The sequence below is a fragment of the Capricornis sumatraensis genome, chromosome 3, assembly GCF_032405125.1.
Source record: "Capricornis sumatraensis isolate serow.1 chromosome 3, serow.2, whole genome shotgun sequence".
NCBI lineage: Eukaryota > Metazoa > Chordata > Mammalia > Artiodactyla > Bovidae > Capricornis > Capricornis sumatraensis.
The window spans coordinates 175,383,480-175,401,090 of record NC_091071.1 but is presented as its reverse complement, the minus strand read 5'-3'; the positions used below and the strand labels follow the sequence as shown (position 1 = coordinate 175,401,090).

The 17,611-nt window shown below is 37.9% G+C and overlaps 1 protein-coding gene across 6 annotated transcripts in view; it reads right to left on the bottom strand.

Moving 5' to 3' along the window:
* Window positions 1-17,611, bottom strand: part of USP48 (ubiquitin specific peptidase 48) — a 73,059-nt gene that overhangs the window by 19,415 nt on the left and 36,033 nt on the right. For 2 of the 6 annotated variants that reach the window (XM_068967098.1, XM_068967103.1), the window contains exons 10-15: window positions 15,184-15,312; window positions 14,350-14,499; window positions 10,800-10,997; window positions 9,901-10,015; window positions 9,229-9,359; window positions 5,816-5,887 (exon numbers count right to left, since the gene is read on the bottom strand). In XM_068967098.1, the coding sequence (XP_068823199.1) occupies window positions 5,816-5,887; window positions 9,229-9,359; window positions 9,901-10,015; window positions 10,800-10,997; window positions 14,350-14,499; window positions 15,184-15,312 (795 nt within the window). The remainder of the gene's footprint in view (window positions 1-5,815; window positions 5,888-9,228; window positions 9,360-9,900; window positions 10,016-10,799; window positions 10,998-14,349; window positions 14,500-15,183; window positions 15,313-17,611) is intronic. The other 4 variants (XM_068967100.1, XM_068967099.1, XM_068967102.1 and 1 more) reach the window with 4 other exon arrangements.

Genomic DNA, 17,611 nt, shown 5'->3' with positions numbered 1-17,611 from the left:
CAATCGGTGAATAACGAAGCTGGGATATAAAAACCAGATCTGTCTCATCTAAACTCCATAGTTTCTAATGCCTCAAAATTCACCTTCTTAACTTCCATGCATCACTTCCTCTTAGTGAGCTTTGATTAATCCTAAGAAAAGATTACATTGCTTTAATATATTTACTACTAGAGAAAATAGGTCATAATGTAAAAAATAACTTTATTTCTGAAGAGGAGGTTAACAAACTTCCTCTGAGGTTATGAAAACTTACTTTAAAATGCTTACTTTCAGACACAATTATGGAATTTATTATTTTCTTAAAATTTAATTTATTATTTTTTTCTTTTATGGAATTTATTACTATAATTTTACACACTAACTGGATAATCAGGCTTCAATTCAGTACACCTTTATGGTGAAATATAACACAGCTATAAAAAAGATTAAAGCAGACTTCTATAACTACTTTAAAAGTAATTCCAAGGCAATCACACTTTTCAAAGTGGTTTCTTTTTTATTAAAAGGACCTTTCCTCTGCATATATGTGGTATAAACAAATCTGGTTTAAGAAAGGGAGAGAGAATGAAGGAAACAATAATATAAACACATATTTGAAACAGGATTCCACAGGTGCTGGAGTCTACACTGCCTCTCTTTTGGGTAAGGGTGCTTTTACTTTATGACTGGCTATAATGTTGGATGTACATTTCTCAGGTAATTAAAAAAAAAATAACTCAAGTTTACTTAAAAAGTCACCAAAGTCAGAAATTGGTTAATAAAGCGCTTTGCTCTACTCCTAGCTATGCTTCTAAATTCAGGTTCACATCAGCATACCAGGATTTAACATATCTGGATATTGTTTAACCTAACAATGAACTTTTACTCAAGACATATGAACTTCTAGAAATCAGACTTGTATCCTGGAATATGTAACGCTCTCTTAAATCTTAAGAGAAAGCCAATAAATTAAATTCATTTTGTAAGCAACATCTCTGAATACAAGGATCAAATGAGTCATGAGAGATTTAATTCACCAAACATATCAGGATAATGTAATCCCCAAAGATTCTTTGGGTAAAAATAGAAATCTAGTTAACAATGAGTTTAGATTCTGGATAAATCTCCTCCCTGACAAAATCTAGTTCAAACCCTAATATTTTGGGTCACAGAACATCCAAAGAATTTGCAAAAAAAAAAAAAAAGATTAATTAAAAAACTGCTCAGCTCCTTAGTAAACAAGTGTAATAAACAACATAAGTTAACAAGGAAGGTTAACTGTTAAATAAATGTAGAATGAAATGGATAAGACAGCCTGATGGATCTGGAATATCCGCAGTAAATGCTGAACTCTGTGACAGCATAAACTACCTAACAGAATGTAATCCATGATTAGTTCACATAAAATCCGTGATAAATATATACAAGCTTTAGAACATGAAAATTCAAACAAGGATTTCTAGATTAAAATGATGTTTTAAAATGACATTAAAACCACAGTAACAGGGATCTTTACTGAAAGACATAAAATCATAACGAAGGATAAAAAAGAACAGAGGCAACAGCAATAGATTTTATAGGTTAGAAGGTGGATAGACGAGATGCAAGAAAAATGAACTCTAAATCGACAAAAGTCAAGAAGCAAACAGATTTACTACACTACAGAACTGCCCCCACAAACCCAGGAAACTGGGGTACCTGGAAGGGAACGGATTACAGTCTGTTTAAAAGATGGTTAAAATAGATGGGGAAACAGTGGAAACAGTGTCAGACCTTATTCTAGGGGGTTCCACAATCACTGCAGATGGTGACTGCAGCCATGACATTAAAAGATGCTTACTCCTTGGAAAGAAAGTTATGACCAACTTAGATAGCATATTGGAAAGCAGAGACATTACTTTGCCAACAAAGGTCCGTCTAGTCAAGGCTATGGTTTTTCCTGTGGTCACGTATGGATGTGAGAGCTGGACTGTGAAGAAAGCTGAGCGCCGAAGAATTGATGCTTTTGAACTGTGGTGTTGGAGAAGACTCTTGAGAGTCCCTTGGACTGCAAGGAGATCCAGCCAGTCCATTCTGAAGGAGATCAGCCCTGGGTGTTCTTTGGAAGGATTGACGCTAAAGCTGAAACTCCAATACTTTGGCCACCTCATGCGAAGAATTGACTCATTGGAAAAGACTCTGATGCTGGGATGGATTGAGGGCAGGAGGAGAAGGGGACGACAGAGGAAGAGCTGGCTGGATGGCATCACTGACTTGATGGATATGAGTTTGAGTGAACTCCGGGAGCTGGTGATGGACAGGGAGGCCTGGCACGCTGCGATTCATGGGGTTGCAAAGAGTCGGACACGACTGAGCAACTGAACTGAACTGAAAATTCTGGCTCCCTCTTCTATACATTTTACAGATTCCTGCCCTCCTCTACCCACAAAAGAAGACACAAGCTGCTCTGATGACACAAAACCTCGGGCCTCTGACTGGGGACGCAAAGCAGAGATGTGAGGCAGCATGCTGAGATGCATGCAGCTAAGTGAAGGCTTCTGTACAGAAGGCAGAGGTTCCAAGCCCTCTTCTCTATAACCCTGAAGTGACAGTCGGCTCTGCGGTTTCCAGGCAGAAGAAGGAAAGACTCTTATGGAGAAATCTGAGCAGCCGGAGAGGAGATAATGAAATTTGAGAATTCTGTAGTGAAATAGCCCCGTGGGGACACCAAGCGAGGAAACCTGTGGTCCCTCACACTGCACATATGGGAGGCATCCACAGAGCACCTCACACAGTACATGCGCTGGGACCTGCACAGGGGGAAGTGTCCCAGGGCTGTGGACAGAGATCTTATTAGTTGCCAAAAGTGGAAGGGACAAAAATTGTCTATGAAGGGCTTTGAACAAACAGTACATTGAAAGATCCGTGAAGTCCTTCAAATTTTCAAAGAAAAAGAATTTCTGACGATTACACAACTAGGGGGAAATTAACTATCAAGTATGGTGACCTTTAGCGAACGACCCACCTCTCTATGCCTCAGTCTGCTTATTCATCAGCAGAATCAGTATAATAATAATACAGCAGTAAGTTAATAGCTACACACTTGGAAAACTCCTGGGCACAACACTCAACAAATGCCCAACCATCATCTTACTGTTTGCCGTACTATGAGGACCATGGCCACAGCTCAGAAGCAAGTTTGAATGCAACTCCAGTGAGGGGTAGGTTTTCAGCAAGTTTCCACACTCTGCACCTGAAAACCCTGCTGCCATGGGCGTGGTACACTGAGGGGTGATATCCCCAAAAACAAGAGCTGAGATGATGCTTTTTACACTCGAGATAACTAGGTGCAGCAACCAAATTGCACTGGGTTGCAGATCAAGCTAGAAGATCTAAAAAAAAGCTCATGTACCGTTTCTGACAAGCTGAGGGGCAAGGCACAAGTCCTGAAATCACTTTCAGCTCTGCCATGCTTTCTAGTCAAAGCTGTAAAACTGAAATGACAAGATGAGAGAGGTGGGCTGAGAGCAAATGTCAGTGCGCGAGGGAGGAAGACAATCGGTGTTCTGGCACCATTTCACCCTGCTAGGCAGCATCAAGCACAGAAACTTAGTGTTTAACTACAGATTCCTCAAGACTCAAAATGGAAGCACTTATGCTGTGTGCAAATCTACAGCAAAAGGCTAAAAAAAAAGAGAGTTGATATGAAAGCATCAGGAGAAAAGCTAATTTACTTCTGGCTGTTCACATCACCTTCCTCTAGGGCTTACTTAATCTGTCTACCACTCAGGGTTACACATCTGCCTTCAAACTTGTGTTCCCACTGTGCTCTAGTAATGCACCAACTGTGTCCGACTCTTTGCCACCTCATGCACTGTAACCTGTCAGGCTCCCCTGTCCATGGAATTCCCCAGGCAAGAGTACTGGAGTGGGTTGCCATTTCTTTCTCCAGGGGATTTTCCAGACCCAGGGAACAAACCTGCATCTCCTGCACAGGCAGGCAGTGAGTTTGTGTCTGGAAAGACAGGCATGGAAGTATCACTCATGTGACAACTACTAACACCATCACCAAGGAATCTTTATTAACAAAATCACTGATTTAGGGACTTCCCTGGTGGTCCACTGATTAAGACTCTGTGAGTCCAACGCAGGGGGCAAGGGTTTGATCCTTGGTCCAGGAACTAAGACTCTGCACGCTGCATAGTGCAGTCAAAAAAGAAAAAATAAGGTGTGAATGAGAGCAAGGGTTAGGCATCAAGTATGGGTTCCTAATGAGGCAATGAAGAACTAAGGAATTGATCAGGACTGACAAGAATTCAGACCATTAATCCCAGTCATAAAAAAAAAAAAAGATGAAATAGGCCCTTCCCTGATGGCGCAGTGGGTCAGAACCCACTGCCAGTGCAGGAGACGTGGGTTCGATCCCTGGTCCGGGAAGATTCCATAAGCCCTGGAGCAACGAAGCCCATTTGCCAAAACTACTGCACCTGTGATCTAGGGCCCAAGAGCCACAACTACTGAAGCCCGTGTGCCCACAGCCCGTGCTCCCAAGGAGACAAGCCACCGCAATGGGAACCCGAGCACTGCAGTGAAGACCCAGCACAGCCAAACGGGAAGCGGGAAATAAGGCCACTGGTAGCGACACGGACGGACCCAAGGTTATCGTATTAAGGGAAGTCAAACAGATATTGCATGATACCGCTCATATGTGGAATATAAGAAAAAATTATACGAACGAACTTATGTAACAAACAGACACACAGACACAGCAAGTAAAACTTATGGCTACCAAGGGGGAGGGCAGAGGGAGGATAAATAAGGAGATTCAGACCAGCAGATACATGCTACTACATATAAACTGGATAAACTGTAAGCACAGGGAACTATACTCAATGTCTTATAGTAACCTGTAATGAAAAACAACCTGAAAAAGAATATATATGGGCATGTTCACATATGCAGAACCAGTTTGCTGTACATATAAAAGTAACACAATAAATTAACACAATAAATTAACTATACTTCAGTTAAAAAAGAGAATTCTGAGTATTTTCAATATGTTAGCACACAGCCAGAAATGCCAACAGGGGTTAAGAGATCCACCACTGACATCCGAGTGTCTCTGCAAGCCAGTTCTTCCCAGGGGAGGGAGGGAGGGTGAGAGTAAAGAAGGAAGGCAGGGTCAGCGGGGAACTTATTCAGTAGAAGGCTTTGAGAAGGAGATACCTTTTTGGCTTTCGGAGTGCTGACAACGGGAAACCATATGATATATATAAGGAGTCCCTCTCCAAAGGAAAAAAAACAAACAAACTCATCTATTACAAGTGAGCTCTCACTAAAACCAACACACGTGAACAAATACACAGGATTAATAAAGATTTGGAAAACTAAGAGTATATAGAGTACACAGTAGCTAGTCAATCAATGTCTAAGAAACTAAACCAGAAACAGTCCTGAGGAGAATATAAAAATGCTGCCTTCAAAGTGTTCAAATCTGGATAACGACATAGACACAGAAATGGGAAATAACTGAACATCCCCTTCAAGCTCAGAAAGCCCTTCAACGTGACAAATTTTCCCCTCTAAAATATGGGGAAATTCCATCTTGTATTATTTACAATCTTTCCTGTGAGGAGAAAGGAAAAGGTTTGAGAGGCACTGGCGTGAAGGCAGGCCACAGAAGCTAGCTGCTGAAGAGAGCGAGAGAACAGAACCATCAGGTCACGGCCAGTTCAGAAAGCCACTTACCCCACCATGCCTTCCACGTTAGGGCCTAATCTCTGAGCATGCAATATTGTTAACAAAATATTTATGATATGCCAAACACTAACAAGGGAGTCTGACACTTTTGGCTTACCATGTGGGCACAGAATGTCTTCATTGAAATTCAGTTCCTCCTCATCCTCCTTTCTTTCTTCCTTTGATTCATCTAATCAAAAGATATACACATAGTAACTCTTCTAGCTGCTACATTTAAAGTTCAAAGGAGCAAAGACACGACACTACATAGCTTCAAACACAGAAAACTTTAAAACATTCTAAAAATTAGACCCAGCTGATTCTGACACAGTTGAGCTAAGTAAGAAGTGTTTCATCTTTCCCTTAAAAGGAAAGAACAATTTCTGAATGGCAGTTTTACTTTTTAAAGATTTGGGTTACGTAAGAAAATATGCATTTTTTTTCAAACTGAAAAACAGTTCATCCATCTTCCCATTAATTCTAATCTAGGTACTTAGAATACTGTGTCATAAAGCAGGATAATCATATACTTTCATGTTACTTTCATCCATCGATTCTTTAGAGCAACAAGAGAAAGCTTTAGAAGGCTAATGAAATAAAGATTCAACCTTTAATGTTAAATATACATAATTAAAACACTCCTTTCCCTATTACCAGTTCTCTTACAAAGGCTGCTTTTCCTACTTGTCTACACTGTGACAACTGTCAATTTGTAGTTGTGTATACCAGGGAACAGGATTATGTAAAGTAAGTCCTAAGCACCAACAGATTAGAATAGTGATCCATGGATTTTCCAGGTTAAGCACATAACACACTTTTGATACACTTAACATATATAAAGAACATTTACTTAAAATTATTAAATTAATAAATCTGAATTAAAATTTATTAATTAGTCATTAAAAAGCTCAAGTAGAAAAAAAAAGTTCAAGTGGAAAAAACGGGCAAAAACACATGACCAGGTAACTCTGTCTCCTGTCTGTTTCTCAATCTGGGTCACACAAAGTGAAAATTAGGCAAAGAAGCAGGTACTGCATCTGCGTTTACAAACTAATTGTAAAAAGCTGAAATATGTTAAATAAATATACACATTCTATATACAAGCCTACACTTTCAATGTATATTATATATATACATTCAATATATATTATATATTCAATGTATATTATATATAATATACATTCAATTTATATTATATATATATACATGCAATGTATATTTTATATATACACATATATATTCAATGTTAAATATATGCATTCAATGAAATTTAGTCGCTAGATTTTAAAACACTGACTGTCTAAGGAAGATCCACAACTGTGCCAATGGAAGCATCATTCTGAAAGCCCACTATTTACAGGGATATCTGGTAGAAAGACTTTGTTACTTCTACCTAGCTTCAAGCTTTTAAAATCTTTGAATGGAGTAAGGGGGAGATGAGAAGCATTTTATTACTCTGAAAGCAACATGAACATGTTTTTAATCTAGGACACCAAGGCATTTTCTATTATGGCATCAAACTTTAAATGAAGGTTCGCTGGAACCCGAACGCGGACACCAATGTATGGGTGTCTTACATTGGGAATTAGGGACCTAGAGAATAGATGGTGGTTGCCAAAGGGAAGAAAGGCAGGAGAGGGATGGGACTAGGAGTCTGGGATTATCAGACCAAGCTTATATATATGAAATGGATAACCAACTATTTCCTCCTGTTTAGTATAGGGAACTATATTCAACATCCTGTGATAAACCACAATGGAAAATAATATGAAAAAGAATGTTGCATGTGTGTATAGCTGAATCACTTTGCTGCACCCAAGAAACTAACACAAGATGGTAAATCAACTATACTTTAATGTAAAAAAAAAGGAAAGATCACTGATATATTAAAAAAGGCTTGAAAGAATACAAGATATTTAATACCCTAGGTCACATGACACATTAAAAGTCATGTTTTCAATCTTTGTTTTTAGTGAAGTAGTTGATGTACAACATTATAGAAGCTTCAAGTAGACAGCATAGTGATATACAACGTAAAAGTCATATACCATATATAATTGCTATAATACATTAACTATATTTAAAACTATCTTTTCAAAAACAATACAAAATAAAATTGAAACTAATGTTAATTTCATGAAGTATACAGCACAATAAAATACATTAACCAAAAGAAAAACACTCTCCAAATTTTTAAATATTAAAAAAAAAAGTCAGTTTAAAATTAATAGTGGCTTTGGGCTTCCCTGATAGCTCAGTTGGTAAATAACCCACCTGCAACACGGGAGACCCCGGTTTGATTCCTAGGTTGGAAAGACCCGCTGGAGAAGGGATAGGCTACCCACTCCAGTATTCCTGGGCTTCCCTTGTGGCTCAGCTGGTAAAGAATCCACTTGCAATGTGGGAGACCTGGGTTCGATCCCTGGGTTGGGAAGATTCCCCTGGAAAAGGGAAAGGCTACCCACTCTAGTACACTGGTCTGGAGAAGTCCATAGGGTGGCAAAAAGATAAGACTGAGTCATTTTCACTTTCTAGTGTTTTTACATTCTTAAAAAGAAAAAGCAGTGACATGAGACGTCCCATACCAAATAAAATGATACAGACATTCAAATGCAATAAATACAGAATAATTCAGTAGGTTAAGAATATTAAAATAATAAAAATATATGTAGGTAAATACTAATATCTGGAGACAAAAGGTACATGAAATAATTTCTTATGGATCACTAATTGTATCTCTCAATTAATAAACTGTTCAATTTCTATTTTAAAGTTAAAAGGTTTTAATGCCTTAACTTCCCATGATCTTATAAAATACTGATTACAAAACTGAACTGAGTCATTGACTGACATTAATATCTTTTCCTATTTACAAGCATAACTTCAGAAATCTCCAAAGAATTTATAAGTAAAATGCTATTCAAAACCTGCCTTTTCTCCTAGATGAAAAATGCAGAAGTTCAAGGTCATTCACTTAACAAACTCAGTCTTTCAGTATGGCTAATAAGCTATACATTGGGCAATTTGCAACAAACAGACTTTTCTTAAAAACTTTAGCTGGAGCAAAATTTAAAATAATTTTTCTTGGGACTAATTAGAGAGACCCAAAGCCCAAAGCAGGTCAGGTTATGAGGAATGCCCCTTGCTCACTTTCAATAGCTTACAAATCTTTTATTTGTTCTGAGACATTTTTGAGCGCTTTAGGCATTACACGGAAGGAATTAAAACAATTTTGAAGGTGTGTAAGTGTTAGTCGCTCAGTCGTGTCTGACTCTTTGCGACCCCATGGACTGTATAGTCCACCAGGCTCCTCTGTCCATGGGATTCTCCAGGCAAGAATACTGGTGTGGGTAGCCATTCCCTTCTCCAGGGATCTTTCCAACCCAGGGATCGAACCCAGGTCTCCTGTATTGCAGGCATATTCTTTACTGTCATCAGGGAAGCCCCAAAACAATTTTACCACAAACAAGTGCTTACAATTGTGGTATAATTCACAGCCACCTACAAACAGGTTTTATTGATAAATATTACCTTTATTTAAGGTGTTGCCATTCATTTTCCCATTGCTTTGGTCTGCATCGCCATCTTGCTCATCAAGCTGTTCAAGAGCCAGCTGGCGCCAACTGCGTAAGGAGGACTTCCCCACCCAAAATCCGTCACTGCTGTGGAATAAAGAGAGAATGCAAAATTATGCAAGCAACATTCTTAATATCCTTCTCCCTCCTTTCCTTATAAAGATTATAACAAAACTGAATCAAAAGTTCAGTATCTGCTTCTGTGCACTTATGCTTTCTTAACCTATTTTGGCCATTTTTACTCCTCACTACGAAACTGCAGGTAGTCAGATGTGCAGTTTGTTAACATTCTTACTTCAGCCTCTCTCAAGGGGACACCCGAAGGCCTGCTAGAATGGTTTTCCAACATCAGCATTTCCCGATTCCTGGACACAGGCGAGCACCCGGCCTCAGGTTGTTTAAGCCTCAGATCCACATCTCTGCTTCCACCTTTATAATGGATGGAATACAGCCAGAGGGGCTGCCACTCAGCTCTATCTTTGCCTCAGTGGTGATCACTGCAAAATTTAATCTGATGTGGCTAATCACTCATTACCTTCTTTCTTCCGAAGATCCCAAGTCTCTATTATTCATAAATAAGCTACTTGGTTTTTTAGCCTATGAAACAATATACACCATGTTAACATACCTCTTTACTGTTGCTTTAAGCAGATTATTTACAGTTTTATAATCTTCGTTCAGTTGGTTCTTCAGACGCAACACACGACAGCGTTCTACCACACATTCCTTACACAGGGCTTTCACTGAGACAGAGGAAACGAAAGAAAAGACTGTATTCACAGACAGATTTTCTGTGATGAAAATGTTTTCAGCACTTCATAAAGCAATGAAGAATTTTAACCCAAAGTCACTAATGCTGACAATTCAGCAAACTGGTATACGTCCTAAATTATTTTGGTGACAGAAACATCAAGACAGCAATGGGGCTATCCTGCGTAAGGAACCATTGGTAATAAAACGTTATAATGCGCTTTGACTGTCGGTGCCACAAAGTAAAACCTTTTACAAGATTTTGATGCAAGTTCTGCCAGACCGTCATCAAATAATAGAGGCTGTGAAAGAGAGGAGAGTGATCAATGTATCCGGCAACTCTAAACGCCATGTTCACTGTTTAAGCCCTTCATGTGGGTATCACAGACCAATACTGTGAAGGGTACTGAATAAAATAACGAAACACTACTAGATGGCTTTCTCAAATGTATCCTATTTTGTCTGCTTTGTCAGAAAACAAAACAAAGCTGAATAAGCAGTATCAGTTTCTTTTCTAATGTTGTAAATATACCACGTATAATGCTTCTTAACTTCTACTTGAGGTAGCAGATCCTTTTTGCAAAGTACATGAAAGATGAGGTCTAAGCACAATCTGAGTCAAATGATCATGGAGACCATATGAGGAGCAGTGACGCTCCCACATGCCAAAACTGAGACTCAGCACCGAAAATAAACAAACACTTAAAAAAAAAGATCATATGATGATGACTTAATGCAGCACTCCTTTTTTAAAGCAGAGAAGACAGCTTGAATTACCAGTTAGTCTTGGTCCTCCTCCATATCTACTGTAGAAAATGTCAGCCGCATATTCAGATATTCTCTTCATAATCGATATTTTATCGGGATGAAGCTTGTCGTGGGAACATAGGCAAGCATGATTATCAATAGGCTTGGTAGGCGTTGACTCATCCAACCACTTCTGCAGCCACTCAAGAGAGACGAATTCATAGGGCTCTGAGGAAGAAAGCAAGGGAAAGAGCCTATGTATTTTTACAGCCTTTTGACGGAATGACACATTCATTTTCCTCAAAAGGCAACGCAAACTCTTTCCAAAGTTAGCAGAACCAAGAAGACTCATTGTTCAGGGAAGATGTCTGATGAGTACAGCACAAAGCACCATTTAACTACCACTCAACTGAGTTCCAGGAGCTGTGCACACTGCCCTGTAAGATCGGCTGGTATTATTAACCACATTCTACAAAAGAGGCTTCCACAGAGAGAAGTGTCTTGCTTGATAGCACAGCAGAGCTCTGATCAGGACACCCAAGCTTGGTGACAAGCCACACTCGAAGCTAGCTCGCAAATCACATAGCCTCACTCCCATAGTGATTTTCACAAATATTTATCATCCATGTGTGATACACAACTGAAAGTTAAAATGAGAAGTCTGACTAGGTCTTAAATTAAAAAATTAACCTCACTCAGCTACAACCGCACAAGTCCGTTTCAACACCGGAACTTTTCTTCATCCAAGATGATACTGACATTGATTAAAAGGTAGTTGATTTCCCCACACAAATCAATATTATGTATTTTAAGAAATTAAGCTATGTTAAGCAACTTCTAGGATGAAGTGCACCAGAGTCAAATGTATTGATTCCAAAGTTGGAAAAATTAAGATACAGCCAGACACCTCAAGATGAGTTTTAATTTGGGAAAACACAGCCCCAGAGTTCCATAAAAGCCAAAATTAAAGATAAAGGGCCAGCTTTGATTACTTACAAAGATCTCCAGTGAGTCCCAGCATAAAACATAGAAGAAAACATACAGAGGTTGAATTTATATATTTGTATTATGATACTATTTCTGATGAGATCTGAGGGATAGACAATTCAACTCAAAAGCCCATTTTGACCAATTTCATACTTCCCTGAAATTTACAAGTCTGAAAACTAACTTCCATTTTAAGTTCAGTGTAAAACATTTCAATTTTTACAAAAACAAAATTGGATCCCTTATTTGTGCTAAAACTGTATATCATAAACTGAGAGCCTCGCAACTGATTGGTCAGCTCTGACACAGCTGCAGAGGAAGAGCCCGGGACCACAAGCTGAGTCCAAGTTCTGCCACCAAGAAACTGAACTTGAGCAAGTCACTTGAACTCTCTATGCTTCAGATCTTTTACTTGTAAAATGAAGGTAATAATACCTGCCTTCCACCTACCTCACAGGGATGTTGCTGAATGTAAAAGATAAGATATGTGAAGCATTTTGAGCTTTGTTGGAGGAAAAGAGATACAGAAAAGTTAATCGTATATTTGCACGATTATATAAAAGTGGAGACCTTAAGACTCAGGACAGGTAACATGACTGGGGCATTTTACACTACATAATGGTAATGAATGATCTCTACCCAAAAGAGCAAAAAAGAAGTCTTAGCATAGCTAATCTTTTCCCAAGGAGAGTTCCCATAGGTTAAACTTTAAGGCTATCAATATAAGATATGAAGATCAGAAAAACCTTGAAAGAGCTGTATCAATTTCTATCAAGAGTCTCCTTAACAACTGGGGTCTCCACTAAACAAACACTCCTGGCAGTTTCTCAAAGACGTTCTCTATTATTGGGATTCCAAAGCATGGATAATCAACTAACAAACAGGAGGAAGAACTCCGTCAAGTTGGGATAACACACTGTATAAAAATCTCAGCATCTGATGAAGTGAGAAAACTATCAAAATATTTACCAAAGGAAAATATATACTATGCTTCAAGGTTATTTATATGCAGTTTTAAATGCCTGGATTTTAAACAGGAACTTTTCTTTCGAAAAGGGATGACGTCTAGAAAGACCATGGCATCAAAAATATCTGAAAGAACTTACCTAGAGATAATTTAGGATTATTAAAAAATAATTTATTTCAATTTAAATAAAAAGGGCGAAAAGTGTTCTGGTTCCTGGTGAGGTTCATATTTTATAGTAAATGACCCTTCTTTTAATATGTTCACAAAGATTTAGGAAAAAAAGTAAGATTTGATTGGCAGCACAAAACCACGGTCATTGATTTTGAGATCGACAATATTTTAGGAAAACATGGACTTTCTACCACGTATGGTTACTGTAAATATGAAAAATAATAAGCACATAACACGAGTGCTGATGACATATATACATACTCCGAGAGCATGAGTACAGGTTCTTATAGGTGGAATGAAAACAGCCAAGAGCACAGTGTAGATTTGAAACATAACATATTTGGACCACGAGGTTTTAAAGCGTGTCTCAAAAATAGCATTCTAGTTTATAGACCCAGAAAGTCCTTTCTCCTGTCCTGTGAATCCAGGAAGCTATCAACAAAGTCCAGAAAATAGATTTTGAGGTACCAATTCCTTTCAATAAATTCAGAGATTTTAATTACATGTTCACTTCCAAACTATTTCCAATAAAATTAAGGTCAGTCTAGTTCTTTACGATAATCCCAACTCTTGAAACAGAGTGAGAATAACAAATTACAAAGAAAGCTGAGAGTCAAATTAAGGTACAGTTCAGACAGAACTTTTGAGAGATATTTTTACAGATGTAGCAATTGATATTCATTTTTTGCTTAAAGTTATACCAGTAATGGAAAACTGAGATATCAAAACAACAAAACCACAAGTACAATTATGCTTGAGTATTTATTCTCTAAAATTAGTAAAACTGTCTCTTTTTTAAGTAGGAGTTGGGTATGGGGAATTGCCTATGAAATGACAAAAAACATATTATTACAAATGGCATACCAGCCTTAAAAAGTTGAGGTTCCCTTTATGAGGCATTAGATAAACTTGAATAAACATATAGAGTAAAAGAATGAGCTGGACTGTGTGGGATAATTCTTAAGAAATTAGATGTCAGCAGAAAGCTTTCCTATTCTTAGACTATTTGATATTCAATTTCAGAATAATCTAACAGTATCATAAAAAGAGCACTCATATAAAAGAATGCCTGTTAATACTGTTGGCACACAAAGCATGCAAGGAAACAGACTAGGCAAGTTGCTTCCATTGTAGCCTGATCAGATTTTTTCTTTTAAAAATACGCTAATGTCTCACAAATTAGAAATACCTGTAAGAGTTATATATGCAGAGTCCTGACCTAAACCTCATAATTTATTAAGAGCTTCCCATTTTTAAAAGTACATGATTAGAATTATACGGAATGCTATACATTAAGTTAACGCTGGTTTACATAGTAAGTGTATAGGGCATAAGCTGGCATTAATGGGTTATAAATAAGGAAGGGCAGGGGAACGTTTGTTCATATACATTTGCGGACATAAAAGAAACAAGGCACTTAATGGCAACAGTGCTGTCCCAGAATATCTTACAGACCAGCTCCAGCAGGTAACCTTTGGTACAGCTCCTTAACTTCTTCATGCTTTGCTTTTCCTTTATCCACACTCTGCTTACGCATCTCGGCCATTTCCACACACCACTCCTCAAATTTGGAATTATCTCGATCCACCAGCTCCTGAAGAAAGGCTACTCAGAACAGAAAAGACAGAAAAACCTTTATGCTGTTTTCCAAAGACCAAGAACCATGCCGAACTCTAAATTACAGCAAACACTGGCTGAGATTTTGGCAGCAACTTCATACTGCGGTTGCCCTCCAACCTGCAGGCAGAAGCAAAGCTGAAGACAGCCCCTAATAATACCAGGGGGTTCCTCGACCTGGTTCTCCATAATATCAGCCAACCGGAAACATCCAATGGCTCAGAAACACCATTCACAACAAATGGTGCCACGGAGCACAGCACAGGATTAGGTAAGATGGCAACTAAAGACTGCCTTCAGGCAAGCAGTGGCTTTTCCTTTTTTAAAAAAAATTAAACCTAGAAGATTTATAAGTGGCTAAACCCACAACTGTTTTACAAGCTGAACAAAACAGAATGGAATTGCTCTTTAAATTCGTCTTTATTCTCCACAGGCATTTCTTTAATTGCTTTTGTTTTTCTTTACAGAGGTCCGTGGAATAGCTCTGTGAAAGCCTTCTTTATTTTAAAAATTCATCACTTTAAATCAAATTTATGATTATATGCACTTTTACCACTTACCATATACACAGTCAACCTATCATAATAGATAAAAGTCACCTGTTCTAATCATTGGTCTTGGAGCAAGGCATTCAAAAATCTTTGCCTTAAGTAATACTGAAAAATTGCGTACCTGGTACCTGAATAGTCGTGCTGGGTCTTTCTTGAGTTTGTAGTCTATAAACCAACATGTATGCATTTCGAGAACAGTGAGTTCCTTTGCCACACTTAGGTTTACGTGTCTGGGACTTGGAAGGTTCTGCTGAGGTAAGAGAAATCAAAAGATGATTAAATTAGAATTCCTATCATTTGTTCATTCTTTTGTAGGGTAGGGAAAGCAGTGGGGGTGGTGGTGGTCATAGATAACAACTCCTAAAATACAAACTAAAGATACGTTGAAAGGCAATGTAAATTTTGCAGGCTGGATATGTTTTTGAATGTTTATTAACCCCCAATGCCTGCCATATTCCATTTTTAAAAGCTGCAAAGAAGGTACTGTTTTTCACAATGACTAACCTGAACCAAATATATAGATTTTATATTCCTGTTGGTCTTAAATTACAAAAATAAATCTAGGCTTAACTGCACAAAGAAATAAAATGAAATGTTTCCTCCCCACTCCCCAAATGAAATGAAATTCTAAGATGAGCCACTAACCTCTATGAATTCAGAAGGAGAAAACGTTAGTGTTTTACATGGCATGTATATCACATGAAGGTGACCTTCAAATTGAGTCTGACTATCCCAGGGTAACTTTCTAATGGGGAGGAGGACATGGGCAGTTCTGAGGAAATCAAGAACCAGACCCTCAACTGCCAGTGTACTTTTCTAAAATTGCTGAGGTTCCACTGCTGGTTTCCACTTCTCCTTTCAGTCATCTGTCTCCCAGTTGACAAAAGAAAGATATAAGCTCCTATCCTGGGACAAGTCTTATCTCATCAAAAGATTTATTCACAGTAAAATTTTGTTGTGTTCAATCCTTTTAAAACCTGTATTGGTTTTATGGAATATACAGGAATATTTATTTAAAATGAAAAAAAAAAAACAAACCTCAGAACACTTTCTAACTTTTTGGAGCTTTACAGTTATAGAAAACTTATTATATTCCATCATAACAAAATTCTCTAGGGTCAGTGTATGGAAACACTAGTAGAGGACAAAGAGGAAATATTAAAAAAAAATACTGTCATTAAAAAAATATCAGTTCATGTAACTTTGAAAAGAATGATGGCGACGTATGGAATCTCTATGTTACATAATTTCATTTGGATGCAAGAGTAATAATGCTGCAGTTTGTTTCAGTATTTATAATTTGTCAGAAGGTACATTATTGGGAGCTACTTAAATTTACAATGAAAAATCCTGGATTTTAAAGTGTGCAGTGAAACACAAAAGTTGTTCAATATTTCTCAGAGAATCAGGAGCAAAAAAGCTTAAAGACTACAGTAGTAGGAAATTAAAAATCTCAGCATGTACAAGGAAAAGCTGTTGGTCATTTCTAACTAAAAACTATTAAGATTTGAGATGTTCATTAACTTGTGTAAGGTGGAATATAAAATGATTCATAAACGTTCACAAGAGAATATAAGAATGAATGACTAATGGAATTTAATAAGGATTTTCTATTTTTGATAAAACAGATAAAAGCAGCAATGTAAGCTGCATATAATGAGGCATTAAAATACTGGACTGGGATCCTAACATGTAGAGTCTCTTCCTCTTGAAATGTTCTAAAATTTGAGACTACCTATATGGAGAGCCTTAACAATGCTTTTAATCCTACGATTTTCTTAGTAAAAATCAAACAGATCAAAAAAACTCGGTAAAGAATAGTTAAATAAAACTAAAGTTTAATTATTCACAATTTAAAGCTAAATGTCAATTTCGTTCCTATTAAGAATATCACAATAAGGAAAAATATAAGCAAATGCTGCTTAAGAGCCTGAGTATCATGTAGGTAAAGTGGGAGCACCGTCGCTACGTATCTAAAATGTGCCTTAAAATGGGAAAATCCCTGTAGCATCACACCTGGGTGGAGCACTGCTCACACCTCCCACTTTCACTTTTCAAGCTCTATGGAGGTACAACTGATGAACAAAAATAGTGTACAGAAAATAAAAAGAAAATCTTCCTTCAAATTACAATATAGCCACTACATGAGTACCTGCAGCAAAATTCCTATGCCTTCCTTGAAAGCCAATGTCCACTGCCATGGTCCTCCACTTGGGCAAGTGGTATTGATCCTTCAGAAAGGACAGTGGCGGGAGACACCCACCTATTCCCATTCCTTTTCCCTTTTTGCATCTCATAGTCCAAGTGACAAACAGTAAGAAAGTGATTAAGACTTCAGCCAAGATGGCTCCTATCGGAAGAACTATCCACTCCGTTAGACAATAAACGGGTACTTAGCCCACGAAAACCAAGGTGATGAGAACTATATACTAGAAACTATTTCAGGAAGCACCCTTTATAGCACACCTCATTACCATGGAACAATAAGCAGCGTAATCCCCACAGAGGCATGGCTCCACACTCTAGGGTTGGGGTAAGATACTTAACAG